This window comes from Pecten maximus, chromosome 5 (genome assembly GCF_902652985.1).
Source record: "Pecten maximus chromosome 5, xPecMax1.1, whole genome shotgun sequence".
NCBI lineage: Eukaryota > Metazoa > Mollusca > Bivalvia > Pectinida > Pectinidae > Pecten > Pecten maximus.
This window is the reverse complement of record NC_047019.1, coordinates 49,043,732-49,055,546: the sequence shown is the minus strand read 5'-3', so window position 1 is coordinate 49,055,546 and position 11,815 is coordinate 49,043,732. Positions and strand designations below refer to the sequence as shown.

General features: G+C 39.4%; 1 protein-coding gene across 2 annotated transcripts; it reads right to left on the bottom strand.

The window, feature by feature from the left end:
- Positions 1-625: 625 nt before the first annotated feature.
- LOC117328251 (baculoviral IAP repeat-containing protein 3-like) lies at positions 626-10,015 on the bottom strand. Of its 2 annotated transcripts, none has more exons than XM_033885720.1 (5): positions 9,686-10,015; positions 4,609-6,596; positions 3,947-4,106; positions 3,621-3,782; positions 626-3,031 (listed from the first exon to the last, which is right to left on the bottom strand). In XM_033885720.1, the coding sequence occupies exons 2-5, from the start codon at positions 5,770-5,772 to the stop codon at positions 2,835-2,837; spliced, it is 1,683 nt and encodes a 560-aa protein (XP_033741611.1). In that variant the 5' UTR covers positions 5,773-6,596; positions 9,686-10,015; the 3' UTR covers positions 626-2,834. The 2 variants fall into 2 exon arrangements, with proteins under 2 accessions (XP_033741611.1, XP_033741612.1); XM_033885721.1 differs by having other exon boundaries at positions 3,621-3,770; positions 9,686-10,013.
- Between the last annotated feature and the right edge of the window lie 1,800 nt (positions 10,016-11,815).

Here is an 11,815-nt window from a genome sequence, read left to right as displayed (position 1 = left end):
CCCATCTGAAAAGTATTTAAACTGTTTTGGAAGTTAGAACCCATTGCCAGGACAATATTTAGTCTATTGTAGGTTATTTGGGTTAATTTACCTTTTATACCATTTTGTATCTTAGACCTGAAATCTATCTATTTGTAACAAAAATATATAATAATCAATAATTGATATCTTAATTCTCTGGTCGTTTATAATCGTTGTCAGCATCAAACTGCACAGGGGTCTGACATTGGGATCGTGTCATGTGAAGTGTATCTAACGGTGTTTGAATTACTCGATGGTTATACTCTCTAAGTATAAACCGCAAACTGCCCCATGATGCACTGCATGAAATATCCGGAAAGGGGTCTATGTCAAAATGATTAACACATATGCTGAACCATAGAACTAATGTTGAAGATATAATCATGACAGGCATTAGACACCTCGCTAATGACCTTGAAATCAAGGACACATAGAGTTTAAAACTAAGCTCAATGATAAACAATAGTTTATCTTCCATTTCTAAATAGTAACATACCTACATAGACCGCCTCACTCTGCATTCGAAACAGATGGAGTTTTGAAGAACTACGATTTCTAATAGTATTAGAATGTCGATGGTCAAAATGTTAACATAAAAGAAAGATTGTTTGTCATAAGATACTTTATTAATTCAATGTGATTGATAACAAATTAGCCACACACAGATTATGTATATTCAAATATTGATACGAGATGCCACCGCAAAAAATGAGAAACCACGTGATAAGTCAGAGAGGCCTCAAAACTATATATATATATATATATATTTTTTTTTTTCGAACTCAGAGAATGGGAGTTTTTGCCAACGATTTGAATCAAATAAGGGTGAATTGCCAATAATTATAAAATACGACATTTTTGGGGATTCTAATATATAGTATAGTTCATATGCTTAATTACTTCTGGTGAACAACAATCCGGTTATAAAATTATACAGAAAGGACAGCAAACACCTATGAGGAAAAAATAACTATCAAAAGAGAAAAGCAGAAATTAAGTAGTCAAAGAATTTATTTGCAAAGCCTAAGATATATACGAGCCTAGAGGGCATATAGCGATAGCAGAAGAGCACCATAGACGATCAAAAAACCAAGAAACAAGTATAAAAAAAGGGGCCTATTTTGATGGTGGATGGAGAGAGAGAGAGAGAGAGAGAGAGACAGAGACAGAGACAGAGACAGACAGAGACAGAGAGACAGACAGAGAGACAGACAGAGAGAGAGAGAGACAGACAGAGAGAGAGCAATGCGTTTACTTCCTACCATGATGTCATTAGAGGGCAACGACTTAAAATATAACAACAAGAACTGACAGACATAATTAAGAAAGATAAGAAGATCTTAAAACAATAGTCGAGTTCTAGAATCAAGCAGCCAGAATAACTACCTTTACAAAACTATATTTAGATTTCGTGGACAGGTGACAGGAATGTTATCACTAAATAAGAAACAATGGACATATTGTCCCTTTGTTTATATATTTTGTAGTACGTAGCGATTTTAAGTGAGAACATTGGTAGAATAGTTCATACACATTGATCACACGAGCCGAAATTGTCATGGTGAGCGTTACGTATTAGGGTGTGTCACATGAATCAGAGTTTGACAGTTGTGTTGCACGTGCCAGAGTTTGACGGGAGTTGTGTTGCACGAGCCAGAGCTTGAAGCGAGGTGAGTTGCACGAGCTAGAGTTTGACCTGATATGTGCCAGAGATTGACGGGAGGTGTGATACACGAGTTGGAGTTTGACGGAAGTTGTGTTACACGTACCAGACTTTGACGGAAGTTGTGTTACACGTGCCAGAGTTTGACGGGAGGTGTGATACACGAGTCAGAGTTTGACGGGAGTTGTGTAACACGTACCAGACTTTGACGGGAGTTGTGTTACACGTGCCAGAGTTTGACGGGAGGTGTGATACACGAGTCAGAGTTTGACGGGAGGTGTGTTACACGTGCCAGACTTTGACGCGAGTTGTATTACACAAGTCAGAATTTGACGGGAGGTGTGTTACACGTGCCAGACTTTGACGGGAGGTGTGTTACACGAGTCAGAGTTTGACGGGAGTTGTGTAACACGAGTCAGAGTTTGACGGGAGGTGTGTTACACGAGTCAGAGTTTGACGGGAGTTGTGTAACACGAGTCAGAATTTGACGGGAGGTGTGTTACACGAGTCAGAGTTTGACGGGAGGTGTGTTACACGAGTCAGAGTTTGACGGGAGGTGTGTTACACGAGTCAGAGTTTGACGGGAGTTGTGATACACGAGTCAGAGTTTGACGGGAGTTGTGATACACGAGTCAGAGTTTGACGGGAGGTGTGATACACGAGTCAGAGTTTGACGGGAGTTGTGATACACGAGTCAGAGTTTGACGGGAGTTGTGATACACGAGTCAGAGTTTGACGGGAGGTGTGTTACACGAGTCAGAGTTTGACGGGAGTTGTGATACACGAGTCAGAGTTTGACGGGAGTTGTGATACACGTACCAGACTTTGACGGGAGGTGTGATACACGAGTCAGAGTTTGACAGGAAGTGTGTTACACGAGTCAGATTTTGACGGAAGTTGTGATACACGAGTCAGAGTTTGACAGGAAGTGTGATACACGAGTCAGATTTTGACGGGAGTTGTGATACACGAGTCAGAGTTTGAAGCGAGGTGAGTTGCACGAGCTAGAGCTTAACGGGAAGTGTGTTACACGTGCCAGACTTTGACGCGAGTTGTATTACATAAGTCAGAATTTGACGGGAGGAGTGTTACACGTGCGAGACTTTGACGCGAGTTGTGTTAAACGAGTCAGACTTTCACCTGATATGTGTTACACGAGCCAGGCTCTAACGGAAGCTTGAATGATCACTTTACAGGCAGGACATTTCATCATGGCCGGAGCGCATTCTGAGCAGCAGACGAAATGACCACAGGGAAGGAAGACGATAGCCACCTCCGTGTCACTGCATACCTTACACATAGACATGTCCCTCATTTCCTGGTTCTCCTGCATAAGGAGGCGAGTTTCTAAAAAAGGATACAAATAGATTTTTGAGCAATATCGAAACAGTATTTGGGTTTAGAATATTTGATATAAAATTAACTCGCGTTGTCTAATGTATCTGCTGAAAACAGGTGTGAACCCAAATTGATAATCCTTGTTGTCATCTTTAAGATTAAGATTAATTATCATTAGCTTTAGATCTATAATAATGTTCAGTATTTTCTGTCTTGTTAAGATTTATAATCGTTATTTTCTGTCCTGTTAAGATTTATAATCGTTATTTTCTGTCCTGTTAAGATTTATAATCATAATAATTATTTCCTGTCTTGTAAATGTATACCACATGATATACCGAGTTCATCCTCAAATTGATATATGTTTCTAGGTTTGCTGCTGTAGTTGAGGAGATTTTCAGCGAACTAAAGAAACAGAAAACTGCTTGTATTCGCAAGTTTCACTCTGGAGTCATGATAGCAGAACTCTCAGCTGGAGTTTGGCGAAAAACAGAAGTGATGGATATTCAGGTCATCTGCAAAAACGTGTTCAGAACTATTTCATACCTGAATTAATGTTCATTTTATAAATATGAAGGTTTTACGGAAATGACCTAACCTGCGTCCTCGGAATGATATGACGTATCCCTGGTAACAGGTTGGCGGTCATTCGGGAATGACGTTGGATCGGATACGTAGTCACTATCAACAGCGTCCTGTATTCGGAACACCTCGTCCAGTAGCTCAACTGCTTCAACATCTTGTATACCTGATGAGACAACTATAATCAGTACATCTAACTTGTATGATACCACTTTAACGTCACATTAGCTACATTATAAGTGACATTTTAGCTTTCTTGAGTTCTCCTTTTGATTAGCTATTACCGAATTCCTATCTTATTTTGTAGGAGAGGTATTGTGTATGATCCAAAGCCATACTCACTTCTGTTGTTGACGACGTTACAGGTAGCACGTTCTATTATTGCTCTGTCATAGCCCATGTCCAACAGACTCTGGACAGCTGCGTACGTCCACATGTCAGTAGGTACCCGAGATTTTGGTTCGTCTGTTACTGCACGTGCATCACTACCGCACTTATCTGCCTACAAACACAGTAAAATGAACCGAATTAATGCAGACTTAGATTCCGTTTTACATACACCTGCAAATCAACTGCAACATCGCTAAAGCAACTGATGACAGAATGAAATATTGAATAAACATTGAAAATGAAACAAGCATTTTGACGTTCCCTACCAGCCCCACTAAAATACAATGTAGTAACTATGACCTTAACCCCAAAACCCTGAAACTCGAACTTGTCCAAGATATTATGGCTCTTTATCATTGTGCGGGGTTTGAAAAATCCCTCAATGAAAGAAGCACAAGGGATAAACAAACTTTGACGTTACGTACATATATGTACAAGACGGACAGAAAGGAAACATATGGAGCACCCCCCCCCCCCCCCCCCCCCCCCCCGATGCCTTGAAAATTCTCCAGAACAGTTAAAAATAGAAAAAAAATCATAACTCACTTATTTTTAAATATATTTTATGAAAATGCCTTTTATTTATTGTGTGTTTACTACTTTCAAATACCTACCGAAGCTGGATAAGACCCTTGTATGCTTCGAACATAGTCAGCTCCCTTGCTCTGAAGTAAATACGTGCACCTAGGGAACCACCGCGCATGCTCTATCCATGCGTCGTCCCCCGGCATCCAGTTCCTGAGTCCACCTCCACAAAAGAAACAGCGAGTGTAGTCGGCATGTCCGCTGAAGACAAAGCCAGCTTCCGCCATCTCCTCTTTGGTTTGGGAGAGATGTTTGGGCCACGTGTCGTATGAAGCCTCGCGCACCCTTAACACAGCATAAGCCGGGTACTTCGGTCTGGAAAGGTTCCCTGTGTCCGCTGTCGCTAACGCTTTCTTGTCAGAAACATCGTTTTTATACTCCGGTCTAAATTCAGATGGTTTGTGTTTTTGCTTTCCCATTTCGAGTCCATTTGTGGCTTCATTCAATCCATTGGTCCGCGACGCTGTGTGGTTAGTCTCCCTCACTACATCATCGGTCCGTGACGCTGTGTGGTTAGTCTCCCTCACTACATCATCGGTCCGTGACGCTGTGTGGTTAGTCTCCCTCACTACATCATCGGTCCGTGACGCTGTGTGGTTAGTCTCCCTCACTACATCATCGGTCCGTGACGCTGTGTGGTTAGACTCCCTCACTACATCATCAGTCCGTGACGCTGTGTGGTTAGTCTCCCTCACTACATCACCGGTCCGTGACGCTGTGTGGTTAGTCTCCCTCAATACATCATCGGTCCGTGACGCTACTTGGTCAGCTCTCCTTGGTATATCGCCGGAATCACTAGACTGATTTCTATCCCCTAGTGACTGTTTACCGTTTGTCCGTGAGACGTCGTTACCTTTGGTCGTCTCCTGAGGACCATCAGATGATGCATTCCTATCTCTGCTTCCTTCTGGTGCTTCCTTAACTTCCGGCGCTGTTACTTCCGGAAGTCGATAAATTGGAATGTTTGTATTTTCCAGTCCCGTCACGCTACTACAAGCTGGTGATACCCTCTGATGAAAAATGTCAGGGTCTTCGTTATCGTCCCAGGTGGAACGCATGACCTCACACGAATAACATGTGACACAATTGCTTCCGCTCAGAAAGAATCCTGCACGAGCCAATCGAATGGCACTTACATCCATTGTGAATGGGAAATACGAGAACGTCCTCAGGCGTGCCCACTCCATGTGCATGAATTTCCTTCCGAATATGTGATGATTGGTTTTGAATCTCCTGCCACATAATTACTTACTCGACGATGTGTTGGGCACCGATTTCTTCTGTAGATACACTTAGATTTGTGAGTTATAATTATGATGTTAATATGGAAGCGAGATCTACTGTAGAGGCTTACACTAAGATGTGTGAGTTATATCCTACACTAAGATGTGTGAGTTATATCTTACACTAAGTTGTGTGAATTATATCTTACACAAAGATGTGTGAGTTCTATCTTACACTAAGTTGTGTGAATTATATCTTACACAAAGATGTGTGAGTTCTATCTTACACAAATATGTGTGAGTTCTATCTTACACTTAGATGTGTGAGTTATATCTTACACTAAGATGTGTGAGTTATATCTTACACTAAGATGTGTGAGTTATATCTAACAATTAGATGTGTGAGTTATCTTAAACTAAGATGTGTGAGTTATACCATGACTAAGTCGATACCTTAGTTATATATAGGTTAATACGTACACCAGACAGCGTATACCTATGATAGAAGTGACGACAATGATATATTAAGTCGTTTATATGTTCATCTATGAGAGATAACACGAAAATAAAGCAAAAAATACAAACAGTTAAAAAACAAAGATACTGTAAAGATCTAAGCACGAACTGACAGCATTATCCAAAGCAGGAATATAAATGTTACCACGCGACTATATTAGTATCATCAGACAGTTCTCCTGTTATGGTAATCTGATAATCCGCTTCTTTCTTCCTTTCCGTATACTGGTGGATAAAAATCGTAGCTTGGAGTTGACCTGTTTATGTCGGTAACACATCTGGAACAAACATTAAAAAATGCGTTATATGTACAAAAGAATAGAAGCATGCAAATGACTATTATAATCTCCCCTACATTATAGGTGTCACAGAGAAAATCCAACCCGAAAGTTAATATAATTTTCCCCTACCTTGAAGGTGTAACAGAGAACTTCCAACCCGAAGGGATGCTGTTCTTGGTTGTCCGAGGTATTGTCGAGGGTTGGAGATTGCTCCATCACATTTTCAATGCAGTTATCCCATCATACTTAACTATATTTTTGCGCAAGGTAAAATTGTTCAAAAATCGGGGGAAAAAACAACTATTTACTATTAATTCTACAGTTCTTAAACTGCTATCAGTCCCCCCACACCGATTGTTCAAAATCAAATCACTTGAATTATTACTTTCATTAAAATACTGTTGGTTCAATATCATTTCGCTTATTACTTAGCATTTGTTTCTCCATACATTAGTTCCACGTTAGTCAACTCATAAACTTAGCTAAACACATTAATAGTTAAAATTGAGGATCTTACATTAGTGGGTATGTCATAAAAAATTATTTACTGATTCTGTTAATCAAAAGACAAGGTAAACTTGGTAGCACCTCAAACTTGTACAGTGTCATTAGTGACTTTATCCAGATATCTAAACGTCAATCAATCTACTAAATGGGACTTACTAAAAAGGGAATCAAAATCTCGATTTGATGTGAAAACTGACCCCACTTCTGCTTAGTTATCATTGACTAATGTTAGGAAAAACTCAGACGAAAACGTGCTGGCTTACTCAGAAAGACTTCTGGGAGAAACAGAACAGGTTTTTGAGGGACAAAACAGACAGACAGCTATAGAGAGTCAATTAACAGGGATGTTTTTTGATGGGCGATAACATGAAGATATCAAAAAACATTTCCGTCTATGATTGTACAGTACCAGAACAAGCTCTTTTACTGCGTTTCAAATTAAGAAAGTGAGATGCCAAAACATACTCTAATATACATAAACAAATGGAAAAGTTTGTCAAGTGTTAAGTGTTGGGAATGTCAGAAAATAGGGCATATAAAAAAGGAACTTCCTATAGACAATATGTTGGTAAAATTGACATGTATGACATGTTATGAGACATTGTAGGGAATGGGAGATACAGGTACTTCCACCCTTCAAATTAGGAAACAGGAGTTTGTAGTACAACCACCAGATACGAGGGATGATTGATATGTTGTGATCCTCGTATCGAAGGAGGTACTCAATGATGTTCTTTTTAAGTCCTACTATTCTCTGACTGTATAGGGCCGTGTACTCAAGGACTGGTCTCATTTGGTTAGTTAATATTGACGAGGTAACATTGGTGAAAAGCAGTTATCCAATATTTGCATTAAAAAAGGTTTAACACCTAAGGATATTCACTAAGATATGGTAGCAACATGGGGAAGGCCTTTCAATGTTGCAACCCCAGAAATGGTCAATAAAGTTCATGACATTGTTATGACTGACAGACGAGTCACATAAAGATATATAGCCAGTAGAGTTGGCATTTCACAGGAAAGAGCACATTCCATTTTGAGCGAGGATCTTGCAATGAGAAAACTTTCGGCCCGATTGGTACCATGACTTCTGACAGTTGATCAGTAGCACATCAGGCGCACAGTATCGCGTGCTTATCTTAACCTTTTTGAGGAAGATCCTGGCAACTTTCTTAGAGATTTGTCACTACGGATGATACATGGGTCCATCATTTTATCCCAAAGGACAAACAACAATCGAAACAATGGAAGCACACTGACTCTTCCCCGCCAAAGAAGGCAAAGACTGCCTCATATTGAAGGATTTGAATTTTGCCGGACATATTGTATTATTTTTCAGCTTACTGCCCTTTAGTATTTATACACTTTTGCAAGCGCTGCATATTAGCGTTAGGGTTAGGGTTAAAGTTAGGATGCCTGAAGTAGCTGTTTTCAGTCTGATTGAGCGAGGTCAGGTGAATAAGGCTGATGCTCAATCAATTTAAAGCAACAGTCTTGGATGGCAGTCATGGCAATAACAGACTCACCCTAACTCTAACCGATGTTGTCCATTTTGTCTTGTCTACTTTAGAGTGCTACCTCGTCGATATAATGTAACCAAATGAGATCAATCCTTGGGTACACGGCCCTACATAGTCAGATAATAAGAAGGACTTATAAAGAACATCCTCGAATACTTCCTTCAATAGGAGGCTCAAAACATATCAATCAACTAGGTAGATGCTTACCAAACTGATCTAACACGTGATGATAGTTCAGAGTATATGTCACTTGATAATGATACAATGTTGGGAAATCAGAATTTTTTATAATTTGATATTTTGTAAGGAACTGAACGCATCAAGGTCATGTAAGCTAATCACTGAGTTATGTAATGGTGTCCAAGCTGAAGACGGGAGAACATCTATAGAGAATTACCTCTACATCAACAGTGGAAATCAAGGAAAATCTATGACGCTGATCAACGAAACAAGAGACATTCAAATTGGTGTTGAAATCATTTGAATTTAAAGAGAGAGAAAGAAAATACTGTTGACGTAATTAATCAAAAGTGGTACTAGTATTCCATTTACAAAATTCAGAAGTGGATGTTTATACTGATACAGCTCTCAAAGTTCGTTTTCTGATGGGAAGTACTAGGTGACCGGAAGTAGCCGATAATACTATTCCGACCACGAACTTTAAGAGCTGTATCACCATTACATAACTCAGCAAAGTGATTATCTTACCTCATCACATCACAAATGTTATTTCTCATATGATTAACGTGTACTTTAAAATTATATGATTGCATTATATTTTTCACTCAGCAAATATACGTAACTATGACACATTTCCATAACGTCAACATAATATTTCACTAGTGTTTATAATTCAGGGGTTTTAGTTGAAACACGAATATAACGGGAGAAAACGTAATATATAACCACTATTCAATAATTCACCTTAATCATAACTTCTATTATATTGTTCGTTTTCTCAAACATTAATGATCTTAACCATACAATATGCTGATAGAGTGTAACAAACAGAACACTGCTCCTTAGATCTCGCATGTATTACTTGAAATTACAACTTACCTTGGGGGATATCAATTTTGCCCACATCTCGTATACAATAATTGAACGAGCTTCAGGCCCCATCCTCACCAAACTTGTTGGGTTGTATTTGTTGTTGAAGCCATGGTTAATATTCAGATTATATAAATTCTATAAAATAGTAATGTTTTAATGAAACTAATTATACAGTCTGGTCAGCGAACTTGCTGCGTACTGATAGCCTTTGTTCCACAAGGTGAATTCTGGACCTATCCTCAGAGTTTACCACTACGGAGTCGGTTCCTCACTTAACTTGTATCCGTCAGAGCTTCTAGACAGTGCTATTCTTAACGATATCTGTTTACACGAGTGTAGTCTCACCACCGCTGCTAAATCACAACCAAAAGTAAGCGGAAAATTACGTGTGTACCATCTATAGAATGATGTCGTGGGTTTATTTTCTATTCATGTCCGATGAGACAGCATTTTCTTTATTTATAGAATGTTGCAACATTTCCTATTTTTATCGCATCGGTTAACTAGGACATGTTCCTGATGTCACGATCATCATGATTGATATCGAAGTTTTCCGAGAAGGAGAACAATACTTTGTCTGGACATTTTTTTTAATAAACCATAAGGAACCACAACAGACTGACATCAGCCACTAATATCACCAAACATCTACAACTCTATGAGGAGCGTGATTTTTCTCTGTTGGTCATTTTCTATCCGGAGAATAACACCCCTCTATCTACGGTGTACATATCCTAGTTGATTTCTATATCTACAGAGTAACGTCCCTCTATCTACGATGTATATATCCTAGTTGATTTCTATATCTACAGAGTAACGTCCCTCTATTTACGGTATACATATCCTTGTTGATTTCTATATCTACAGAGTAACGTCCCTCTATCTCCTAGTTGATTTCTATATCTACAGAGTAACGCCCCCTCTATCTACGATGTGTAGTGAACTAGGAAATAGACAAGTTTTATATGTTATGTGTTCAAAGTTACCTAGAGTAGTTAAAGCTATACGCTATAGTCAGCCAAATCTATTCGAGTTGCTTCCCTTAGATCAGTAGTTAATTAACCCGTTTTAGGTTTACACCCTTCATTCTATATCAAGGTATACGTAAAATATAACCAAACGGTAGCACCTGAAAGTCAGTCGTTATTAGGTAGCACGCGGTCCGTGGGACCAGTGGTCAGTGCCTAGGGCTGTAATTAGAAATGACGAGATAGGGGTTTAGATACGCCCATATTTCGGGTTAAAGGTCATGATTGGTCAATTGACCACATCGTCAATTTATACATATTAATTAACTCTCAGGGGATATAAAAAGACTTGCGCGTTTTGCATAAGGAGTTCTCCAGCAGCTTTCAGTCTAAACGGACCTAGTGCCGTTTGGATGTACATATTTAGGATGTGAGGACTTAGTTTTGTTTAAATGTGTGTGAACTGTTAAGTGTGAATGCGCCGGCGATAGTGTGGAAGATGGATGAAACTTCATTGGATTGTATTGTACCTTCGGGATTTTCCTGTGGATTAATAAATATAAGTAAACTTTATATCCAGTGTTGAATTATGTTCATCACACCACAACCATCCCAAAAAGAACTTTCACGTCCCGTGTTCATGGAGAGCGGACGTTACAATTGGTGGCAGCGGTGGGATTCGAACCCATAGTGTTTGTTCCAGTTTATCACAACCACATTTTAAAACCATCCCACCGCTGCCACCAAATTGTAACGAATGGAAGCAGCCTCGGGTACTGTTTGCCAAGGCCTCATGCAGGTAATGTGTTAATTGGTTTTTTTCTTTTTATAATGTTGTTGCTATAACAGGTGTTTTGATGCATGTTTTTTATTATCATTATTATTTGTTGGTTTTTCATAACACTCGATTTAGATTGTAGTTCTTAGTCAGCATCCTGGTTGTCATGTTCAGAAGAGCGTTAGTTGTATTTGACCGAGAATTACATCGCAGCTGTTACCCTGACGACATGGCAGTTGTTACCCTGACCACATAACGGTTGTTAACCTGACCACATGGCAGTTGTTAACCTGACCACATAGCGGTTGTTAACCTGGCCACATGACGGTTGTTATCCTGACCACATGGCAGTTGTTAACCTGATAACATGACGGTTGTTAACCTGACCAC

Bases quoted from the DNA above. Each gene is read 5' to 3' on its own strand.
- LOC117328251 (XM_033885720.1), bottom strand. From the start codon at position 5,772: ATGCACATGGAGTGGGCACGCCTGAGGACGTTCTCGTATTTCCCATTC. The intron at 4,107-4,608 runs GTAGGTATTTGA...CTGTGTTTGTAG, and splicing joins AAGGGTCTTATCCAGCTTCG to GCAGATAAGTGCGGTAGTGA. The intron at 3,783-3,946 runs GTGAGTATGGCT...TACTGATTATAG, and splicing joins TAACGTCGTCAACAACAGAA to TTGTCTCATCAGGTATACAA.